The sequence below is a fragment of the Acomys minous genome (assembly GCF_964271855.1).
Source record: "Acomys minous genome assembly, chromosome: 13".
Lineage (NCBI taxonomy): Eukaryota > Metazoa > Chordata > Mammalia > Rodentia > Muridae > Acomys > Acomys minous.
Window position 1 is genome coordinate 87,036,349 of NC_140495.1, and position 22,971 is coordinate 87,059,319.

Below are 22,971 nucleotides of genomic sequence, written 5' to 3' on the forward strand. Positions count from 1 at the left end.
CATTGTATCTGTAAAGCCTATTTAATAAAAGATTCTCAAATTCATGCTGATTAAGAATAAGGGACACAAAAATATAGAAGAAATTTAACAACAAAAGCAACAAAAATATTTTCCAAATAAAGATAATACATGGTTTTTAAAAATAGATTTGAAAATCTTACCGAGAAACTACTGGAAAGCAAGTGTCATTGTCGATTTATGTCAAGAACCTCACACTTGGCCTCAGTTGGCAGAACTATTTGGGAATTATTCGGAGGTGTGGCCTTTTTGGAGGAAGTATGTCACTAGGGGTGGCTTTGAGGATTCCCAGTAAGCACTCTCGTTTCCTCCGCATGCTCTCCCCTGCTGCTTCGGGGCCATGCCTGCCTGCTGGCTGCCATGCTCTCCCCTGCTGCTTCGGGGCCATGCCTGCCTGCTGGCTGCCATGCTCTCCGCCCTGATGCCATGGGATCACTCTCTGGAACTGTGAGTCCCAAGTTAAGCACCTTCTTTTATACATATCTTGGTCATGGTGCCTCTTCACAGCAATAAAAAAGTAACTAAAACAGAAGGTTATACCAGGGAATGGGCAATTGCTGGGACAGGCCTGACCACACTGTTTTCTAGAGGACTGTAGAAGACTATGAGGAAATTTAGAAAACTAGGAAAAGTGGGTAAAGGCTGTAATTGGGGCTTAACAAGCCATCCTACTGGGGCTGGGAAGACTTTAGTGCTGAGAGCAATGTAAACAATGGAAGGCCAAAGAAAAGTTAAATTTGGAGGTTATTTGTAATTCTTGGTGTAGTAGAGTTACACTATAGTCATGGAGTGTAATATATCCATCAAACATAAATTAGAAAAATTAACTGAGATTATCTACGTTCAATATAGATGTGAGAGCCCAGAATATGTCCTTGACATTGTCTTTTATGGTTTTTTGTCTTTGTTAGACAAGTAGTTCGCTCTGGGAAAGACTGACCAAAGGAGCCCCAAAACAGGACTTAAAGAACAATACAAAATAGTGGTTACTTCAAATGGCCTAGCCCAGAATCCCCAAAACAAAATGTAAAGATAATCTGTAAGAGGTCCATGAGACAAAGCTTCCAAATTAAAGAGGTAAAGAAAAACAGATGGTAATGATTGACTCTGGGTCAGCTCAAACTGGCTTCAGGGACTTCTTCACCAAGAACAGAGCTGAATCTTAAAGATGGAAGCACTGAGGATGCCTCCAGAGTTGTTCCTCTATGAGGGAGACTGCATAGGAGGTGTGCTCACCCATCCATGGTAGAAGGGCACCCTTGGTGGGTCAAGGGATGTGTCATCTTGAGGGCTGCCTACTCATTGATTCATTTTCCCTCCCCTCACATGTGGGAATCCAGGACAACTTTTTTTTTTTTTTTTTTTTTTTAGATACACCATGGAATACATCTAAAAATATTAGGCTAAGTTTGCCTTAGATGCTCTTGAAAATTGGGGGAGAGAGAAGCCTGGCCTCTGAATGGGATCTTGAATTCAAACAGCACACTGCACCTAGATCCACTCTGCAGATGAAAAAGTAAATGAGAAGTTCCCTATGACCAGGTTTCTCCTAATGGACAACCTCAACTTCTATAAAGGCGATACACTGGATCCCATTCCTGAGGGTTTGTTCCTGTGGTCTGTTTGTTTTAACCCTTACATACTTGACATTGACTCAAAATTCCATGAAGAATAAATATAAGTACACCCTGCCCTTATTATAACATAGAAACCACTAGACAATTTTAAATCTAAAAATGTCAGAGGGTGGTTCTTCGAAAGCATTTCCTCTCTGGTATCTTTTCTTTATTTCTGGGTAAAAAGAGCAATCTGAGAGGAGGGAACTGTTTCCTATCTCCTGTCAATATCTACTCTAATACACAATGCAGCAGACAATGGTAGCTCATCTGGTCAAGTTTATGTGTGTTATAAAGAAGACAGCCATGGGGGCCAGAGAGATGGCTTCGAGGTTAAGAGCACTGTCTGTTCTTCTAAAGGTCCTGAGTTCAATTCCCAGCAACTGCATGGAGGCTCAAAACAATCTGGTGCCCTCTTCTGGCCTGTGGGTATACATGCAGGTAGATCACTGCATACATAATAAATAATATTTTTTTTAAAAAAGAAGAAGCCAACGACAACTGTGCTGGGCCCTGTCTAGCCCACACCACTGGGCTCCTCCTTCCTCTTTCCTTGCTCCCCCAGGAAAGAGTAGCCATTTGCCATCTACCCCAGATTCTTCAGCGAAATAAATTTATCTCAGATTATATTTACAAGGTTAATATAAAAAGATTTTTTTGTTCTCTGTGTACTTTTTCTCTTGCTTACACAAGATAGTACATGATCCAGGGTCTTTGGAAGCTCTGTTTTCAAGCTCTTGTTTGAAAGTATCATTCTGAAACTCTCCAATTCATGTGAAACCAAAGGAAAAATAAATACAAGAGCCTTTAAAAGAATCCGATGGCAACAAAGTATCTCACTATAGCTTTTTGTGGACAGGTAACCTGAGATTATGTTATTCCATGAACATAATTTGGTAAATGTTTTCCTTTTAGTCTTTATGGCATTAAGGGATATAAAGGAGCCAATAAACAGGAGACGAAAACATAAAAAGGGTGTACATGATAAAGGTTTATGGATGGAAAAAAAGTTTATGATGGAACTTAAAGATAGAATATGTATAGTGATTAAAGGTTATGAAAATTCCTAACCATGCAGTAAGTAAATCTAGACCCCTGTTCAGATGTAGCCAACGGACAGCTCTTTCTCCACAGTTGTTGAGGGAACAGGGACTGCATCTGACATGAACTCTGGTGCCCCTGATTTGATCACTTCCCCTTGGTGGAAAGGCCAGGTGGACACACAGAGGAAGGGAAAGCAAGGTATCCAGATGAAGCCTGGTAGGCTGGTCATATGGTGAGGGAGAAGGTCCCCTCTGTTAGAGGTCTAGAGGAGGGGAGTACTGCACTAGAGGGAGGGAGGGTGGAATGGGAAGATACAAGTGAGGGGACAACAACTGGGATGTAATCTGAATAGATAATAATAATTATTTCTAAAACTTCTACTTTAACTAAAGGGGTCCTCTTATGATATTGATCAGCTCTTGGTAACATTTATAAAAACTGACTTAAAGAAAAATGTGTTTAATCAGCATAATTATTATATTCTCTGCTATGTTTGTGAAAAATCTGCTTTTGTCTAAATTTTTTCTGTTACACAAAAAGTTAAAACTAAAATCTATAATCCACTCTACAAGAGGGATGAAACATCCTCTGGGTTTTCAAAAACCATAGCTCGGAAGCATAAGACAATGAGGCAAGAGGGCTAAAAGTAAAACCAATATTTTTGCTCTTGCCATCTTAAGGTAAGCCAAGACTTAGGGGCAAAAGGACCCCTCTAAAAGAGCCATACTGCTCTGATAAGTCCTTCTCGATCACAGAGGACAAGAAGAACCTAAGGGCTGGACTCTAACCAGTCACATCCTGCAAAGAGAGAATAGTATTCACCAGGAAGAGGAAAGATTACAAAAGTCAAGGGGCTCCTCTTAGGTTCCCAAGAGAATCCCCAGAGTCTTAACCGACTTTAGCAGTAAAAAAGGTTAAATTTTGACCACCTACATGGTCATAAACACACAACAAGAAAGCATAACCAGAAACAATAAGGCAATTTTAGCAGCTGCAGCCAGGATTCCTGGGTGGGTACTATCTCTTCTGCTGCGCCCCTGCTCAACTTCTTGTTTGGGAGCCCAAGAATCTGGAGCTCTTCTGGAGCTGCCCTCTAAACATAAGTATCAGCCAGTAGCAATGAGACATAGGCTGATAAACAACTTATTCATACCAAGTAGAAAGTCATAACCTCTAGTGGTTTGAATAAGAAACGCCCCCCATAGGCATATGTAAACATCTGGTCCCCAGTTGGTGGCAATCTTTGGGAGGTTATGGAACCTTCAGAAAGTGCAGCTTTGCTAGAGGAAGTATGCCACTGGGTGAGGGTTTTTGACAGTTCATAGCTTCACTCTGCTTCCACTTTCATTCTGTTTTGTGCTTTCACTATGGATGTTATCTGTCAGGTTCCTGCTCCAGCCACCTACTGCCATGCCTCTCCTGCCATTATGAAGGTCCGCTCTGAAACCATAGCCCGAACAAACTCTTCCTTCCACAACTGCCTTGGTCATATAATCTTATGTCAGCAACAAAAAGTAACTAAAACCTATGAATTATCAAAGAAGACTGGGAACACATGGCGTTCCCACACAAAGCAAAAACAAAAAGAAGCATACCTAAAGACATGTTGAACATACCTGAACAGCAAAGAGTTCAACATTCTCATTTGGACTCTGTAAAAAGGACAACTAACACTGAGCCAGTGATGGCCCTACTAACTTGTATGTGAGCACAAAGTGGGTATGTCAAAGGACTGAAAGATCCTTTCCACTTGACAGTCCTCACTGCTTGAAACATCCCAACTGATTTCTAGTCATTCAGCCTTCTGTATTATGCCTTTGGTAAATATCTGAAACAGCTCAAGTGCCTGTCTTTAAGGGTCCTGTGACACCTTGGCTCTGCCTACCCTGAGCAGCTTCTGTGTTCACTACTGTCTTTTCTAACCACTTACAGTGACTGTGGTACCTCTGTGGCCCTTCTCTAGCCTTCTCAGACCCTCATACCTGTGTACATTATTGTATGCAATGTAGTGTGTGATCTGAGAGTTAATACTAGTAATAGAGATTGGAATAAAAGGCTATGTGGTTGCCAAGAGCCAGCGATCAGGGGAAATTGCCATTACCTTGGCATTGTACTCAATGAAAGTTATGTCATCTGACTTTACTTACAAACCTGTTGTTCAATAAATGTCAGCACTGTGGAAACACATCAATGTGTCTATGTTTCTGACAGCTCATTAGCAACAGGCTACAGATATGTCAGTCAGTAAAGTGCTATAGTTTTCAAAGGCAAATTACAATCTTAAGTAACCCTCCCATTTTAAAGACTCTCCAAAGCAATAGATATAAATGACCTGGAGTTGAACTACACTTACCTCTCTTTCAGCTTCTTTCAATATGGCTTCTTTCTCCTTTACTCGCTGCACAAACATCTGCTTCATTTCTTCTTCCTTCCTCTGACGTTCACCATAGAATTCGTGTCTTTTGGCCTCATAAGTCTCTTGAAGACTAAAAAAAATTATTTGTGTTATTATTATATTAAAAAGATGATATAACAGTTTTTGCAAGACTTTCTATGCCTTTTATTAGGTGTTATTTTATCATTTACCATCATTTCTGAGACCCCCCAAATGTGCCACTGCCTACAGCATCAGATGAAAGGCTCTAAATGCCACAGCTAATAAAGCGAACTAAGACTGATTAAAAAGTCCTTCACAAGTACTCTGGTTTAATCCCAAACATGTTCCTATTTCAATCTTTGTTACGTAGCATCGGTCTAGCTACAAGCTGAGTAATGACGCCACATGACTTATCCCCTCTGGTTATCCTTGAGCATTGAGGCAGGCCAGCTCTATTTGTAGAGCTCACATCACCAAACCCAGTCCTCTTTCTGTTTCTGCAGGTACCGTAGCCAATGTGACCTCTGACATTTTCTGCCTTCACCATTGCAATGTTTTCCTTAATGGTCTCGGGGCTTCTAGTCCCTCCTCCTCTCTCCTGGGTTCTTCTGGTCACTCCTGAACTTCCACCCAAACCACAAAGCTCCTTATCCTTCTCCCTGAGTTATACTTACACCACTGAAGAACAAGATCACACCTCTTTCAGACAAGGCTCAAGAAACTGCAATCTGCCCTGCTTCTTTTCCACATTAATCCCCCAACAAATGAATCAGGTCCCTTTAGGTTCTAGCCGAACCAAGTAACTCACTGTCCCTAAAGCATTCCTTACACTCTGAGTTTTCTCCAGCTTCTGATGTCACTGCCCACTTCCGAAGCCCATTCTGTTCTGCTGCTTCCGCTGTCTTTGAAGGCCAAGTGCAGAGGCAACTTGCTCTACAAAGGCTTTCCCTTCTCCTCGCTGTCCTGGTCCTTCCTAAGCACCTTCCTGAGCATTTACATCCTCTTTCCCTCTTTTTAATAGATTGCAAATACTGAAAATAGGTACAGGATCCTTGGCCATCTGTTACCTGTCTAGACACTAGTTTCTTCTTCATTGTTTCTTTAGAGACAAACACTTCTCCTAAGTAGAGACAATTCTGGCCTAGCAGACTGTCCTGGAATTCTAACTAGCTCTCTTTGCTTACATGTAAATCTCCAGATGTACAACAATAAGCCTTCCTACATCAGACATGCCCAGCCCTCCCATTTCAGCTTACTGTGCGAACACCCCAAGATTCAGCAGACAATACAAATTCACTTTCCTGTTATGTCCATCAGAAATTCTATTGCATTTAAAATGACATTAAATATACGTGGATTTAAGAATTTTTATTAATATTTGATAAGTTGAAGGAAAAACAGTAAGATGTTGCATGAGAAGTATTACAGCTGAGAGTTAAGACATGCACAGCAGGTCTTCTAAGGTGATATCCTAAACATCTGTAAGAACATCTCATTAAGAACAAAACCCATCACTGTGCAAAATACCCTAAGGACTAGATGACTGCCTCACAGACCAAGGAGACAACTTACCTAGTACTAGGCTTTGTGCTGTTTTTGTTTATTTGTTTGCATCTCATTTTAAAGAAGCTTCTAAGTATATTAGCAATTTTGACAAATTTCAGAAACTTCATTCCATTTTGCAGGTAGAATTATATGTCTTTTATAACATGTACATAATGAATAATGTGTTGGCTTTTTTTTTTTTTTTTTTTTTGAGACAGGGTTTCTCTGTGTAGCCCTGGCTGCCCTGGACTCACTTTGTAGACCAGACTGGCCTTGAACTCAGTAATCCACCTGCCTCTGCCTCTCTGAGTGTTGGAATTAAAAGCATGTGCTACCACATCTGGCTCTGGCTTCTTATCAATTGACAGTTAAAATGCTATCTTAATACGTTATCTGTACACACACCCAGGAAGAAAATAGAACTGGTGAAGAGAAAAGGCCTAGACTTTAATGACTATATGCCACCTGCAATAGATGCTCCACACTCTACAGAGTCTTCACGTCCACAGCAAACTTGAAGAACAAGCATTGACATTCTTATTTCCAGATGAGAGGACAAGAGCTTAGCAAATCTAACTAACACACCTGGAAAGTTAGAAGCTGGGGTGAACCAAACCAGACTTCCTTTAAAGCCCACATCTAACCATGCAAGATCTGACAGCCTCAAGTCAACTGCAACAGAAGAAAAGAGGTGTGCTGTTCCTGCTTCCTTTCCATCACACCAACTACTTCTGCCTTTCCAGGATATGTAGTTATGGGGGAAGTTCTAATTTTAGAGATTTGTTGTATCATTCAATGGTGGTGGGGAAAGTCTTAATAGCTCTCGGGAACACGATATGTACAGTTAGTACTGTGAACGAACGAACCACTGTTCACTGTCACGTTTATTAAGTGAACATGAGCATTTCCTGCTATACTATGCCCCTCTCTAGGATCAAATTACCTTGTTATCATGAGTATGTAATGCCATCATGTGATATTATGATCAGTCTGACTAACTTGAAGCAAAAGGGGTAAAAAGCAATTCTTAGTTCTTACATCATCAAATCCACAAGGCTTTTCACAGATGTTCGTGTTACTTGTACAGTATAAAATAAACATGGTGAGTTTCTAACTCTATTAAATGCACAGTTACTCATACCTTGAGAGTTCCAAAGATAAAATTTCAGTATAACTATAGGCAACAGTTAAGCAACTCTATAATACTATATAAATCTTCCTTTCAAAACACTAGTTCCTAGCCAGATGTGGCACATATCTGGATTCCTGGGAGTGCCTTGGAGACAGAAGGAGGAGAATTAAGCATGTAAGAGCACCCTGTGCGACAGAGCAAGCTGCAGGTCAGTCTGCACTACATGGTAAAACACTATCTCAACAAACTGGGGAGCAGTTCTTGCCTGAGTCTGATTCACCGCAAAAACAAAAACTACAGGCCTAACATACTTCATTCATTTTGAATGAAGAGTTCACAGAAATTAATTGTGAAAACAGACTAGATATGATAATCTGACATTATTAAACTTGGGTTTTATATTTTTATAAAAGTATAGTTCATATAACTTAAATAATATAAAAATATTAAGGCCATGTGTGGTGGGGACACCTTAAAAATCCCAGTATTTGGTGGGCAAAGGCAGGCAGATCTTCCTGAGCTCAAAGCTAGTGGCCAGCATGGTCTATGCAATGGGTTCCAGGCCAGCCAAGCCAAACTACACAGTGAGACCCAGTCTCAAAAAAAGTACATATGTACAGATACAAATACATACAATACATATCAGTTTATTAAAACTCCAAGTGTATAATTATCTATGCTTGGACCTCATGATAAAAATATGATTACTGTGGGTGGATTAGGATATCAACTATGATTCAGTATAGCCATTTGAAGTAAGAGACGTAGGAAAAACAAACTGAAGATCTGGCAATGAAGAAAAAGAGCCCCCTACAGGTCCATACAGCACTTCTTTTAATTGCTATGTGACATGATACAAGCGTTACATGCCACCCGTATTTAATACAAGCGTTACATACCACCTGTATTTTTAAAAACTTAAGTGGGAAAGAGTCCTCAGAAAATAGAAAGTAACATGAAACTGTGAACAATGAAGGCTTGCTGTGTATTCAGCTATAATAAATTTTTTATACAAACTTCATCAAATCTCACAAAAGGACCAAGTACTACAAGTGCCTCCGCCAGGCCTAAGAAGTCCAGTATCTAGTTTAAAGAGATCCCCCCTTGTTAAGGGGAGCAGCCTGTGTAGGACAGAAGCTGTCCTCACACTGGGGCCCGCTTCATCATCTGGGTCCTCTGCCAGGACCCTCCAGGGCTGCCCACTCCTCCTCCTGGGCTTTGTTCTGGTTTCTCCGACTTACTATAGCTCAAACTGTATTACTGTCCCAACGGTATCTCTCCTAATTTTCCAATTTAACCTAAAACACATCCTCCATCTCACAATGTGTCTACCTTTCCTTTAATGCACTCATCACAATTATAATTTATTGTGCAATCGAAGATTTAATTTGGGCAGCCCTTATCTACAAGCTTATTAACTCCAAGGCAGTTGGAATCATACAAAACCACCAGCACGTAGCCCAGAGCCTTACAAATAGTAGCCACTTGGGCGGAAGCCGAGGTCCAGTGGGTAGTGGGCACACTCAGCAAACGTGTGCGGTCTTGGTTTACTCAGACCCTGGCACTCCTGCCACCACCGCCCCAACACACACAGCAGCCGCTGTGACCTGCTTCTGTTTTACCACGGGCTGTTTCTTACTCCCACCCAATCCTCTCAGCTTCACTTTCTGCTTAATTACACTCATCCTGAATGCTTAATGAGCTGCTTAAATTCAACATTTTAACATTTTCCTGACCATGTGCCATCACTAAACTCTCCCTATCGCATCGTGCTTGTGTCAGTGACCACCATTTGCTTTGCTTCTTAGGTGGCTGAAATAATTTTTGATTCATTTTTTTCTTGGCATCCTAGATCCAAACCAATCTTTAAATAACCCCTTAAAGCTGTATATCCTAAATATGTTACCATTCTTCTCTAAGCCTCTATCTTCCTGTGCCTGGCCTCTCAGCTTAGCCTATCCGTGTCCACTCTGGTTGCTCCACCCGTCCTCTCTCATTCACATAAGGCAAAATGTCCTCTCCACACTCCTGTCCCATCTAGTGCGAGGGCAAGTCATGTCTGTCTGACCCACTTGTATACATACCCAGGAGCTAGCATGCTGAGCAGACGGATGGCAGATAAACAATAATTACTGCTGAACGGGCATTTAACATGTAGATTTCTAGGCTCCATCCCTGGAATTCTGACCCTGCACTTCTTAGTCATCTACAAGTGCTGATGATGCGTCCACCAGGCAACCCGGCCTCTCTTCTTGGAGATACTCCATAGCTGTCCTGTTTGCTCTCACCTGGGATCTCTGCCTCCTCAGTACACACAGAGACCTCTGAATTGTCCCTGAGACTTGGAAGAAATGAGAAGCAAAACTTCCTCTGGGATACACTAGGGAAGCCAACTTGAAATAGTTAATCTTCAGTAAAGATATAATATGATCAGAAAATCATCAGCTTATCAGAGCTATTGGCATCAGCATTAATTTGGTGGAGAGGGGTTAAACACATACAATTCTTAATTTTTTATGTTAAATCACTAATGAAATGTAAACTTCATCTATGATTAAGGCTTGCAAAAAGCCAGCTGCAATCTAAACAAGGATTGGATGTTCTCTTGCTCCTTCCGACTGTGCTTACTCTGTGACACGAGTTCACAGCCGACAGTAGAAAAGGAGTCCTCGCTCTCATAACAGTTCCAAAGAGTGGGACCCTAAAGACCAAATGCTTTACCCATCAGAACTGTTCTACAGTGATTTATCCAATCAGACCTGATTAAGTACATAAGAAAGTAGAATTCTATGTATATGTGTGTCCATTTTAAAAAAAATCAGGCATAGCACATTAGCACCATATAAAATTACCAAAGAAATTCACAGCAGCATTAAGTAGTCCAGTCATTTATCATGGTTCTTAGGTCTAAAATTCTTGCACCTGTAAGAAACAATTTGAACTCAGACTCCCTACAAGGGAAAAATATTGGATGTTTGGCTAAGCTCCTGTTACTGCAAATGTTCCTACAGAAAAAGAGCAACTAATAAAGACTGAGATGGCCTGACTTGTGCAATAACAATTATACTTTATCTACTTCTGGGTACACTCCCCCGCCCCACAAAAAACCCAAGCAAACAAAAAGTAAGATGCTTCCTTCAGTTATTCCTATACTAAACGCTACACGTTGTAATTATTTAACTTCTTTTGTTCTCCTTGTCCAGGGCCTCCCACATGCTAGTATTCTTAACGATGAACACAGTCACCACACCACCTCGCCCCATCTTTTTTCCCTTGAACTTACAAGCTCTACGACACAGTTTCCCCAGGTAGCTGTATAAAAGGACTGTCTTTTTCTTAGCTCCTTTCGAGTTAGGCATAATCTTCAGAAGCAAGAACTTAGCAGTTGATTGGAGAAGCCAAATGAATCAATTTCAAAGTCAGATTTCCAAAAGTTCACTCCCATCACTGTGGATACTTACGAAGGAGTAGTCCTTTCTAACTTCCTGTTGCCGCTCTCCCCTTACCTGAGGGGCTTGTGTTCTGGGCCCACGTCTGCGAAGCCCATTTCCTCCAGCTTGCAGCGCCTGTACAGCTCGTAGTGCCTGCTATGGGTCTGCTCCCGCAGGTCCTCCATGTTTGTACAAATTAGCATTTCCCGCAGCTTTACAAAGTCACAGTGATTTTCATTTTCCACTAGCCATAGAAAATGAAGAAAAGAACAACGTCAGTTTTAATTCCTGTCACAATTTTAGTTCTTGTCAAATGAGCATGTAAATGAAAACATAAGTCAAACAACAAACAGCAAGATGGCCAATTATGATTAATGGATACTATTAGTATATACAAGTAACCAAGGAAGAGACTCTTGCATTATATAAACCAAATTACAGGTAATATTAACTAACAGCCTGAGAAATCTTCTTCAAAAATAGTAGTCTATGGATACAGAGGATGTAGAAAAATATTTTTCAGGCTGGGCGTGGTAGCCCGCACCTTTAATCCCAGCACTCAGGAGGCAGAGGCAGGCAGATCACTGTGAGTTCGAGGCCAGCCTGGTCTACAAAGTGAGTCCAGGACAGCCAAGGCTACACAGAGAAACCCTGTCTCGAAAAACCAAAGAAAAAAAAGAAAGAAAGAAAGAAAAAGAAAAATATTTTTCATTGCTATATGCTCCAGTTATTTCACAAGTATTGTTAGTTTACCAACTATAAACTCAGGGCATTTTACATAGTATTTTTTTTTAAAGTAAGACTGTTCACTCTGAAGCATTAAATTCTGTCCAGATCTACAATAATCAAATTATTTTTCTACAATATTTCAATTATTAATTTATATTAAATATTTAGAATTAGTGAACACATTGGTATTGCCATTCTATATTTATGATTACCACAGAACTATAAATAAATATATTACAGTGATCTAGACTTTTAAATTTTAGAAATTTGTATTTAATTTTGTATTTATCTGAGTCATACCTCACTATCTTGCAGATTGGCATCAAGCTTGAAATCTTCTGGATTTAGCCCAACCCCCCAGCCCCACCCTCCTGCAAGGAGCTAGGACTAGAGGCATATCATACCCAGTTTATTTTACACTTTAATTAAATTTAAAAGTTTTCCCAAATCTTACCTTCATTTAAAAATACTATCAACTGAGCATGGTAACATATATATGCATATAATCCCAGGACTTAGAGGTAGAGATGAGAGTTTCACAATTTCCAAGCAAGCTAGGCTACACAGCAAGAACATTTCATAAAATCAAAGGTAATCCCCTCCCAAAATTAAAATATTAAAAATACTCTGTAAGTCAGTCTCCATTTAATGTCATTAGAAATAAGGCCAAGTGGGGTGCATGGTCCTAAAATGCCCCTCAAACTCAGAGAAATTAAGCATGAAGACATGAGTTCCAGGCCAATCTGGGCTACACAGCGAGGCTATATCTTAAAACTTCAAAACAAAACAAAGTCAAGTAAAAGTGCATTAATTTACTTGCTTATTATAATGCTAAATAAGTGGATTTAACTTTTTAAGCTGGCTTGCTAATTCCTTTTGAAAATACTTTAGCAATACTATGATCAGAAAACATAATTGTAAGATAGTGCTCTGTGCCCTGACCTACACAGCAATGCATTTGCATATCATATTTACCCACTGCCTTAAAGATTGAAATTCTCATCAAGGACTAGCGATGGAGCTGCACAGAGCATGTTCTAGCATGCTCAAGCACACTGGCTGCATCCTCAGCATCAAAGAGAAAGCTACACTCTGACCTAAGTATACATCTGCACATCTCACCTTGTGAAGGTGACCAGCAGAAGAGACATGGAGTGGCACAGGGAGATGGCAAAGCTCTGCCCACAGACTTTGGACAAGGCATCATGCAGCCAATTCCTCTGGTGACTAATTATAATCCAAATAAGCATCACCTCAGTTTGTCTGATTCAGTTTTGAGATTACCAGGCAACACATATATTTTCTGTCATAGTTTATCTTATTTACCTTGTACAATACCCCAAGGATACTGGCGAGCTTTGACCATTTTATTTCCAACTTTTATCTCATCCATACTTCCTACAACAGCAAATGGCAAATGTCCCTGGAAAGGAACCAAACATCAATCTCATGTTTTTATGCCACAATGTAAGTGACTAAAATATCAGTGATGAAAATAATAAAGAATATTTAAACAGCAATTCTACTAAGCTTGGAATATGTACTAATTATTCTTTAAGAGTTACTTTTGGATACTACAAAAACATTATTTGCTGGTTATCTCTCACATACAAGGCATAGTGTTATTTGAAAATTAAAAGAAGGGGGGAAAAAAGGAGAAGCAGGAGGAGAATTCTGATAAATGTACACTGTCATGAATATTTTCCCCCTAAAAAACAAAACTGTTTTAGAAATTATACACATTATATAGTATATAAAATACTGTATCTACATTTAGTATAACATGTATGTTAATATAAAATGTTTAAATGCACAAAGTTTTAAAAATGATGCCAGTGTAGTAAATACTATACAAGTCAGGAGGAACAAGAGATTACTGAGAACCGAGAGGTACCCATCCAAACTGGGCTAGGATCTGGGAGTCAGGCCTACCAGCGTAGGGAGATCTCACATGCTTAGCTGGGGCCTGAACTGCAGAGGAAAATTAATGTAAAAACAAGGAAGGTTTAATATTTAGCACCTAAATGAAGGTTTCTATTTTTCTTTCTTTTCTGTTTGTTTTGTTGTTGTTGTTGGTGGTGGTGGTGGTTTGGTTTTTGTTTTGTTTTTGAGACAAGGTTTCTCTGTGTAGCCTTGGCTGTCCTGGACTTGGGACTTGCTTTGTAGACCAGGCTGGACTCGAACTCACATAGATCCATCTGCCTCGGTGCCCCCAAGTGCTAGGATTACAGGTGTGTGCCTCCACACCAGGCCAACAAATGAAGGTCTCTCAACTTTCTTCTGATAAATTACTAATGAGCATGTGAATAAAATTTATAAAGGTAATTTAGCATAGTGGAATCAAAATCACTTCGTTTACATTATCAGGATTTAAGAGCTATTTAGTTTAGGGTTTCCTCTTATCGTGGTTGAGATGGCTCATCTTCACTGTCCACAGGAGTAGATTTAGAACCATGTGTGTTTGTCTGGGGAAGGTGTAAGTGGCCATGGGCAGCATGATCCCTGGGCTGGGGAACTGCACACAGTGGAAAGGATGGACCTGAGTAAGCACAAGCATCACTTGCGTTTCCTTACAACAAATGCACTGTGGCAGCTGCCGCACACCTCTGCTGCCACAACTCCATACCATGATGGACTGTAATCTCAAACCACAAGACAAAATAAACTCCAGTTGCTTTTGTCAGAACTTTTGTCATAAAAGAGTGTCTAATACAGTGGTGTATGATAAATCAGAAAAGGAAAAGGAAAAAGAATGAACAGTTATGGGATGTTGTTGTTAGGCACTTAACTAAGGGTACATCATTTAACCCTCATGAGTTAGCCCTTATAGACTGCTAGCCAAATTTTGCAGACAAGTAACAGTCTCCAGAACTTATTGTCATACAAAGCATGAGACTCAAAACCCCAGCCCTTCAAGCACTTAAGAAGTACGAAACTTTCAGAAAAATAAAGAACTTAGTCATCTTCGTTACATTAAATTAAGCAAACCTTTCATTTATACAGGTGACACTGTAAGGGGGAATGAGGGTCAATACCAGCTTCAAGAGTTCTCTAAAACGCAGCTGCACTGAGGTTTTTCTAAAGCACGGCAAAATTCTAAAGCATTCCAGGGGAAGCTGCACGATCCTTTCCTGTTTTTCAAACAGGAGAGTACGGAGCCTTTCTAAGGCAATTAAAAGTGGTTCCACTAAAGGTAAACCCCAGCTTACAAACCAATTACTTCAGTCAGGAGAAAATAGAGGAAGGAGAACAAACCTGGAGACACCAGGAACTGTTTTCCAACCACCAAAGCTTACTCCATTGGACTTTCTGACAGTTCACCTTAATTGAAGCCTTTCTGGGAAACACAGTGAAAATACATCTCCCAGGCCTCCCTTTATTTATGGGTGGTACATCCCAAGAACCCAGTAGATGCCTGAAAGTGTGACCTGTGCACAGCCCCATAGAGAGAATGCTTTTTCCTATTCAGAACACTTGCAAACATTTATAAATTAGGTACCATAAGAGATTAATAAGTAATGGTCAAATGGGACAATAAACGCTGAAAATACACAACTGTGTCTCCTTCAAAGTACTATTATACTAGACTCAGCATTGTTTTCACGATGTCAGCTGGTACAATGCCTGTGATGAGATGTCATCACGCTATTCAGATTAGCACACAGCTGAAAACTAGCATGTGTTTATTTCTGCCATTTTCCACTTTCTATTTTCATAATAAAAACTAAAACCTCAGGAAGTAAAGCATCAGATATGTGGGACTCCTGTTGCAACAATGTCAATCAAAGCTCGACTCAGCTTTATTTTTACAAGAGGAACAGACTTATACGCAGTGGGGAGCTCACATTCATTGCACCATTGATCTTGGCAGTAGTGTCGTCATCTGTGGGAAACTGATAGATCTGAACGCCATTGTTGACCAGTTCACTCATGAGCTTCATCTTAAACTTCTGCAATTCGCTTTTAGAAATTGTATCTGCCTTGGCAATTAATGGTATAATGTTCACCTATTAAGAAAGAAAATCCACAGTCTCATCATGGAAGTTTGTTTTTTTAATCCTATAGTTATAGTATTTCCAAACAAAAACTAGTCTCTGGCAATAAATTTCTCTGATCAGGAATTGGCAAATTATGATGCAGGTTGCTGCCTACGTTTTTACAAATGATAGTAAGCTGAAACACCACCACATCTACACATTTATTCTGCTTTCCTGTCACAAGAGATGAAAGGAGCTTCCATTAAGCGCAGAGGAGGCTGACATACTTTACTACCTACCCTTTTCCAGAAAAAGTGTTAAATCTCTCTAACCAAAATAATTAATAGTAGTCGCTCTCACATGTGCATATACGTAACTCTTATACACCCATTCCTATGGATGCTAGGTTGCACCAATTTTTTATTATTTAATTAATTTATTCAGATTATAACTCAATTGTTATGGTTCTAATAATTTTTAAAGGGGCTCTTGTAAAATTAAATTTTCATTTGCATTTAGGTTTAGAATCTCATTATTTTCTTTCCATCAAAGTATTTTTCAACTCCACATGAGGCAAGTAAAAGATAATAGGCTATAAGCAAAAATCACCTGCTTAATTCACTAACAACTTTTATTTCTTAATAATCTGAGAATTAAGTAATTGATGCCCAACAAAAACTAAAAGAACAGGTGACATTTCTCCTTTGCCTCTTTTTTCACCCTTTATTCACTGCTGTCAGGCCCAGTCATCAGACAAGCCTACCACAGTACTAGAAGGAAACAGCCAGTACCAGCTAAATGTTCTCATGCAAGGACCGGCTTCCGCACATCGCTGCAGTCCTCTTACTGCTTGAGAAAGAGAAATGTAGGGTTGTGAGCACTAACTTAAAAACTTAGTCCTGGATAGGATTAATGTCCCCACAAAAGGTTGATGTCTCCACAAACTAAGTTTTCTGATCATGTTTTTCTATTTTGAACCTAAACCCTTAGACTAATGAACTAGATACATGTGACGCAGTATAATTTTCCAAATAATGAAAGTAAAAATAAAGCTGCAATCCCTCTTCATTTTCTAAAGGTTCCCCTTTTCTAACTCTGCACTGATTCAGCACATGCCTCTATATTTACTAGCCTTCCAAACACTTGCCAGGAGATAATGATTTTACCGACTATCCATGAACTGGAGAGCAGAAAACTGCAACATTATGAGTAAGTAGGTTTCAAAGTACATAAAAGTTTTTATACCAAATACTTGGTTTCAAGAATCTGTACTGAAAGCCAGGCGTGGTGGCGCACGCCTTTAATGCCAGCACTAGGCAGGCAGAAGCAGGTGGATCTCTGTGAGTTCGAGTTCAGCCTAGTCTACAGAGTGAGTCCAGGACAGCCAGGCTCTGCTTCCCATAGAAACCCTGTCTCAGAAAAACAAAAACAACAAACCAACAAAAGAATCTATACTTAGATACTCAATCTTATGTCAAAGTTTTAAAATTGTAATTGTTTCCAAGCTACATAAATGTATTAAATATCAATGTGTGCATGGTTCTCACAGGAAAGAAAATAATGGATGCTGCCAAAGAGGGTCATTTGTCACCACCTGAACAAGACAAAAGTAATTTTCCAATCTTCACATGAATGATTAATGCTGGCAATTTTTTTCCTGTCACCAGAAAACACTTCATTTCAATCTTTGGTAATGTGTTTCAATGTAACTTGAGAGGTAAGGGGTTGCAGTGCTGAAAAGTACTCAGTCTCCTCTGCTTATTCCTGAAAATCCACTAACAGAACGTATTAGTACAAACTGATCCTGGAAGAGCTAAAAGTGGCTGGTTGGCCAGTCCCCCCATTTCCAAGATAAGAATATTCTAAATAAAATTTTGGCTATTAATAAAAAATTAATAGACCAGGTAACAGGCAACTGCTTTGAACTACATGGCTCTTCCTTAGTGAGCTCACCCCCACTGCTGTGAACACACCCAAGCCTGGCTAGCTTCCTCGGTGCGGCAACAGCGGGTACATGACTGGACTGCAGGGGAGCAAGACAGTATTTATTTGTCAATCTCTGTTACTTACTTATTTTATTAAGTTACTGAAGTGCTAAGAATTGGACCTAGGGCCTCGCACATGCTAGGAAAGTACTTATCAGTGAGATGTGACATCATTACTTTTACCTTTCTTAGATAAAACACTACCTGGGTTTTTTGAGACCAGATCTTACTCTATTGCTCAGGCTGGCTTCAGATTCCTGGTCTCATGCATCAGCCTCCCCAAGAAGCTGGGGTTACAGGTCTAGCACCACACCCCAGCTTCTACTGCCTATTTTACAATAGACTAGTGTATTAAGAAGCCAGAAGGCCATGGTCAACAACCTTCTTACACAAAACACAAAAAGAATAAAAGAAAAAAGAAAGAAAAGAAAAAAAGGTGTTTGATTTTATGAGAAAGCTTACACCTTGAAATAAGAAGAGAATATATTTAAACCATCAAAGTTAGAGATTAGTCATATACGTTTATATACTATAATAAAACAATTCTCTGTCTGTGAAATACAATTATATTCTGGCAATTTAAGAAGAAAAGTGTCAGGTGCAGTGGCCCATGCCTTTAATCCTAGCACTGGGGAGGCAGAGGCAGGTGGATCTCTGTGAGTTCGAGGCCAGCCTGTTCTACTAAGCAAGTCAAGGACAGTCAGGGCTACACAGAGAAACCCTGTCTCGGGGGAAAAAAAAACAGACAAAAAAAGAAGAAGAAAAGTAAGTCAATGTGCCTATCTTTTTTACATACTGAATACATAATTGAACGGGGACAATATACATTATCCCATTTTATTCTCACAAGGTAATGATAATAGCTATTTCTTACTGGGAGTATCTATTTGCTAATAGATATTTTTTTTTTATTTATATGGATTAACTTTCACATCTACACTTGAAGCAGGACTTTACCTACTTTGTATATAGGGAGTTAGGAAACTGAGGCACAGAAAGCTAAAAGCCTTTGCCTCAGATGAAATAGCTTGTAAGGGATACAACCAATATTTAAGTTACTTCCCACTGATAAAAAAAATCTATGATCTTTATACTATATCATACTTTTCTCTATAATACTAAATTTCACTTTCGATTTTAATCCTTTAAAAAACACTAATTTGTACATGAACAGATTCCTTTGGAATTAGGACAGTAACTAGTGTTTTTCAACTTTTAAATAAATACAAATTTTTTCACCTTTTAAATAAGTATAAAAATTTTCAGTGAGTTAATTTGTGAAACTATTTTAAAACTTCCTAAGTTTATAAATATATAGTTGATTCAAAAATTCAGGAACAAATTTTCTTGGTATGGTTCAAATAAAAACATATTTCACCAAGATGAAATATTATGCTATAATCTTTGCCAATGAAGTTATTATCCTAATTTTTATCAAATATAAAACTGTCAAATAAATTCTATATGAAAATTTACAGAACAATTATAATATATATGATCACTAAAAAGAGAACTTGTTTAGTATTTGTATCTAAAGATATGCAGAAGAGCATGCCTTAAATCTCAGTACTTGGGAGGCAGAGGCAGGTGGATCTTTGTGAATTTGAGGCCATCCTGGTCTACAGAGCAAGTTCCAGGACAGTCAGGGCTACACACTGTCTCAAAAACCAAACACTTCTCTTACCTCTCTTCTTCCTACCCACCTCTCCCTCTGCCCTCTCTCTTCCTCTCTTTCTCCGTCTCTGTCTCTGTTTCTCTCTGGGGCACCCCTCCCCCCTTTCCTTCTCTCTCCATGAGAAAAGAACAACAAAAAAGAAACAGAATAAAAGCTACAAACTATGTGCATATTATCATAAAGACACTTTAATATTTCAAGTGTGAGAAGTTGGCTCTTCCCTACTCCACCTTGCTGTCCAGGCTCTTCATGGTTAGGAGGTCAAGTGTCCGTAGAGAATGGCCTGTTGGGGCAATGAAGTAGAGGCACACATGGATGCGAGAGTCATGGTAGTTAAAAAGAGCACGCTTGATCTTCAGCTCTTCTTGGAGATAGGCCTCAAATTGATCATCTATGTAATCAACTATTGGTTGGTAGCTGAAAAAAAATAAGTATTTACATATTTAGTATAACACATCCATGTTATCTTAGTAAGGAACTTGTACAATTATTGAGTCTGAGGTCTATGTCTGTATGAATCAAACAGGTAACTACAGTGCTAACATATAATATTTATAATACACACATGAAGGCAATTCTGCCAAGACATCAAGATAATATAGTGAGAAATGGTACTAAATTCAAAAATTCATTTCTACAACCATTCACATAGTAGGTTCATGTCTTTTAAGATTTTTATGTCTGCCCAAAGCAGTTAAGTGTTTAACATACAATTAAAGTGATACATGGCATATTAATTGGTTGAGAAAGGAAAAGGTATCAACTAAAATATGTAAGTCAAGGTGTCTGACTTCTTGTTTTCAGTACATCTATAGGCATGAAAAGCCAACCCACTAAAGAGGAAAGGCCAGTATCAACTGAAAATATCTGACTATTGATGTTGGCATGGTATTATTCTCAGTTAATTATAAACAGGCCAATTATATCTTGTACTCCATTTCTTGCCCAGACAACCCTCTGGCCACCTCAGCCTATTCATTCTTTGAACCACAAATCAAATCACTGTACTTGAAAAAATGTATTCAAACTCTGCTCAAGGTGAGTCTGTCAACTTTCCACTTCATTTTGATATGCTAAATCATTGCTTGTGCAGCTTATCTGTAGGTTTCATGGGTACAGGTGCACATGTGCGCCTATATATAAAACCAGAGGACAACCTCAGGAGCCAGTTGCCTTGCTTATAGACCGGGCCTCCCACTGGCCTGTGTCTTGCAGATTCTGCTAGGCTGGCTGGCCAACAAGCTGCAATTCCCCAGCACTGGAATTACAAGAATATGCCACTGTGTCCCACTTCTTTCATTTTTTATTTTTTAGGATAGGTTCTAGAGAGCAGACTTGGGCTATACTTAGGCGCTTTACTGACTGTCTCCCCAGCCCTGCTATCTTTTTACTCTTAATTAGCTTTATTAAAGAAGCCAGATCCCTAAATAAAACAATAGCAAGTCAAACATTAAGAAGATTTACAAAATAAAAGCTACCATACACAGAAACCCATATCTGTCATGAAGATACTGTACTAGTTTAAAAACAGTTCCTTTCCTAATCCACCTTGCTATCCAGGCTCTGGATACTCCATGAACATCTTTGTAAGTCTACAGTGAAAGTAACTTTACAAACATAGATAGAACTGAATTCTTTTATAATTGTCCTCAGAGACTGGCACCTTTTTAAAAACACGGAATAGTGTATTTTCCCACTATAGACAATTTGAGGAGGAAGCCAATGTCTTCATAATTTTGTTTTCTGTAAGAATTAGCATAAACCCTGAACATTAAAAGGACTGAATTCATCATCAGAACAATTATTATCAACACCAAGAAAGGTTCCTTAGAATACTGGTTTAAATATGGCATGGTACTATTACCTTCCCAAAAAATTAAATGGTAAAAATCTCAGTACATATATGACATGAAAATTTCAAAGAAACACTTATTATTTAAAAATAGGATAGTAATGACTTATTACATGGCCTACATAACCATGAATGTTCACATAGATGACTATCTTGTCTTAAGGTTTTGTTTTGTTTTTTAAATAGAAACTATTAGTTAAATAAACAGGAATCCTTCCATAGTGATGTATCCTGTTCCTAATTCCAGTAAATAGAAAACACCATTTCAGTGCAAAGACAATGACTTAATATTAAACTCACATGCATCCTTAAAAACACCACACAGCTCAACAGGTATTAAAGAATCAAGGCCAAAACTGAAGAGGAAGGAGAAAACGAGGGTGTTACGCAGATATGAACTGACGACGCCCTATCTCCAAGGCTGCGTGGTTAGCTGAAATGTTACAGCTCCAGAGTCAAGCAATCTTGGGCGACTTTTAGACTCCCCTAGTAGCCACTCACTTCCTACTTGCCTCTCTGTCTGAACGCCCTAACAGTCTTGGACTAGCAAGCCAGGTCTTAGGGTATGAAGGCCAAGAACATCATCAGAGCCTCGGGGGCCTACAATCAATTTCCCTGATTTATTGAAACCACCTCACTTGCTACATCTCCAATGTATCTAGACAGTGTTTTACCTTGGGGCTTCGTTCTGTTACCATAGAAACATCACAAACTGTTAGCCTCATGTGACATGTTATTTTGGACAAACCAAATCTGTGTTTCAACACCAATGCCACTCATCTCTGATTCCAAAATAAACTATCCATTGTTCACTTTGAGGTGAACACTGATTTTTGCATCAACAGTTTTGGGCACTCAATATGGCCAAAGCATGGTCTATATTCACGGGAGTTGTCACCTGGGTCAGCAACAGGCATCACAGTCCTTTGTGCCAACCATCTAGAACTGCCTCCTCAGGTCTGTACTGTTCCTGGGCTCAGGCTTCTCTTGGTTGGGGTCAATAGTCCATTGGTTTATTCTGAACTGGGTGTCAGGACACTATTTATTTATATATTTTTGGATTTGTTTTTTTGCAGAATGTTCAGTATGTCAATCTGATGATATTCGGCCTTTCTCCTTTCACTCCTCTAACATTCAAAAAAAGAAATGCTTGGAGAAACCAGCCATTTGGTAATCCAATGGCTTTATGTAACTGTGCTGTCCTTGCAAGTATTTGAAAAATCAGAAAACTTGAGTAAAGTTAACTGAAACTTAACTAAAGATAACTTTACATTACTCTCAACAGGAAACATTTACTATTTCAAACACTGTTTTGGATTTTCCACACACACTGAACTCAAAGTCCTAGGGATAGAGTTAAAGGTCACAGACGGGCAACTTGATGTAATTGAAATTTTTTAAGTATCTAAAGATGAAGCTGGTAACTTAAAATTAGTAAGTTTTAGAAACTGTATCTACATTAAAAGGAAATGAGGAAAGATTAAATGCAGATAATGAATGTGATTTATGAAAGAGGAAATAAAGCTAATTATCTTTCCAGTTCTAATTCTGTCATGTAATCTTGGTTTTGGTGGTAGATAAGTTTGTAAG

General features: G+C 39.1%; 1 protein-coding gene across 8 annotated transcripts in view; it reads right to left on the minus strand.

Annotated features, from left to right (window-relative positions):
- The window catches only part of SEPTIN10 (septin 10), an 85,919-nt gene that overhangs the window by 26,211 nt on the left and 36,737 nt on the right, over window positions 1-22,971 (minus strand). For 6 of the 8 annotated variants that reach the window (XR_014773766.1, XM_084753581.1, XM_084753578.1 and 3 more), the window contains exons 4-9: window positions 19,760-19,946; window positions 15,738-15,899; window positions 13,219-13,315; window positions 11,239-11,407; window positions 9,817-9,831; window positions 5,032-5,164 (exon numbers count right to left, since the gene is read on the minus strand). Coding sequence is in view for 7 of the 8 variants with exons in the window: in XM_084753581.1 (XP_084609707.1) it covers window positions 5,032-5,164; window positions 9,817-9,831; window positions 11,239-11,407; window positions 13,219-13,315; window positions 15,738-15,899; window positions 19,760-19,946 (763 nt within the window). In the remaining variant the exon portion in view is untranslated. The remainder of the gene's footprint in view (window positions 1-5,031; window positions 5,165-9,816; window positions 9,832-11,238; window positions 11,408-13,218; window positions 13,316-15,737; window positions 15,900-19,759; window positions 19,947-22,971) is intronic. The other 2 variants (XM_084753580.1, XM_084753584.1) reach the window with 1 other exon arrangement.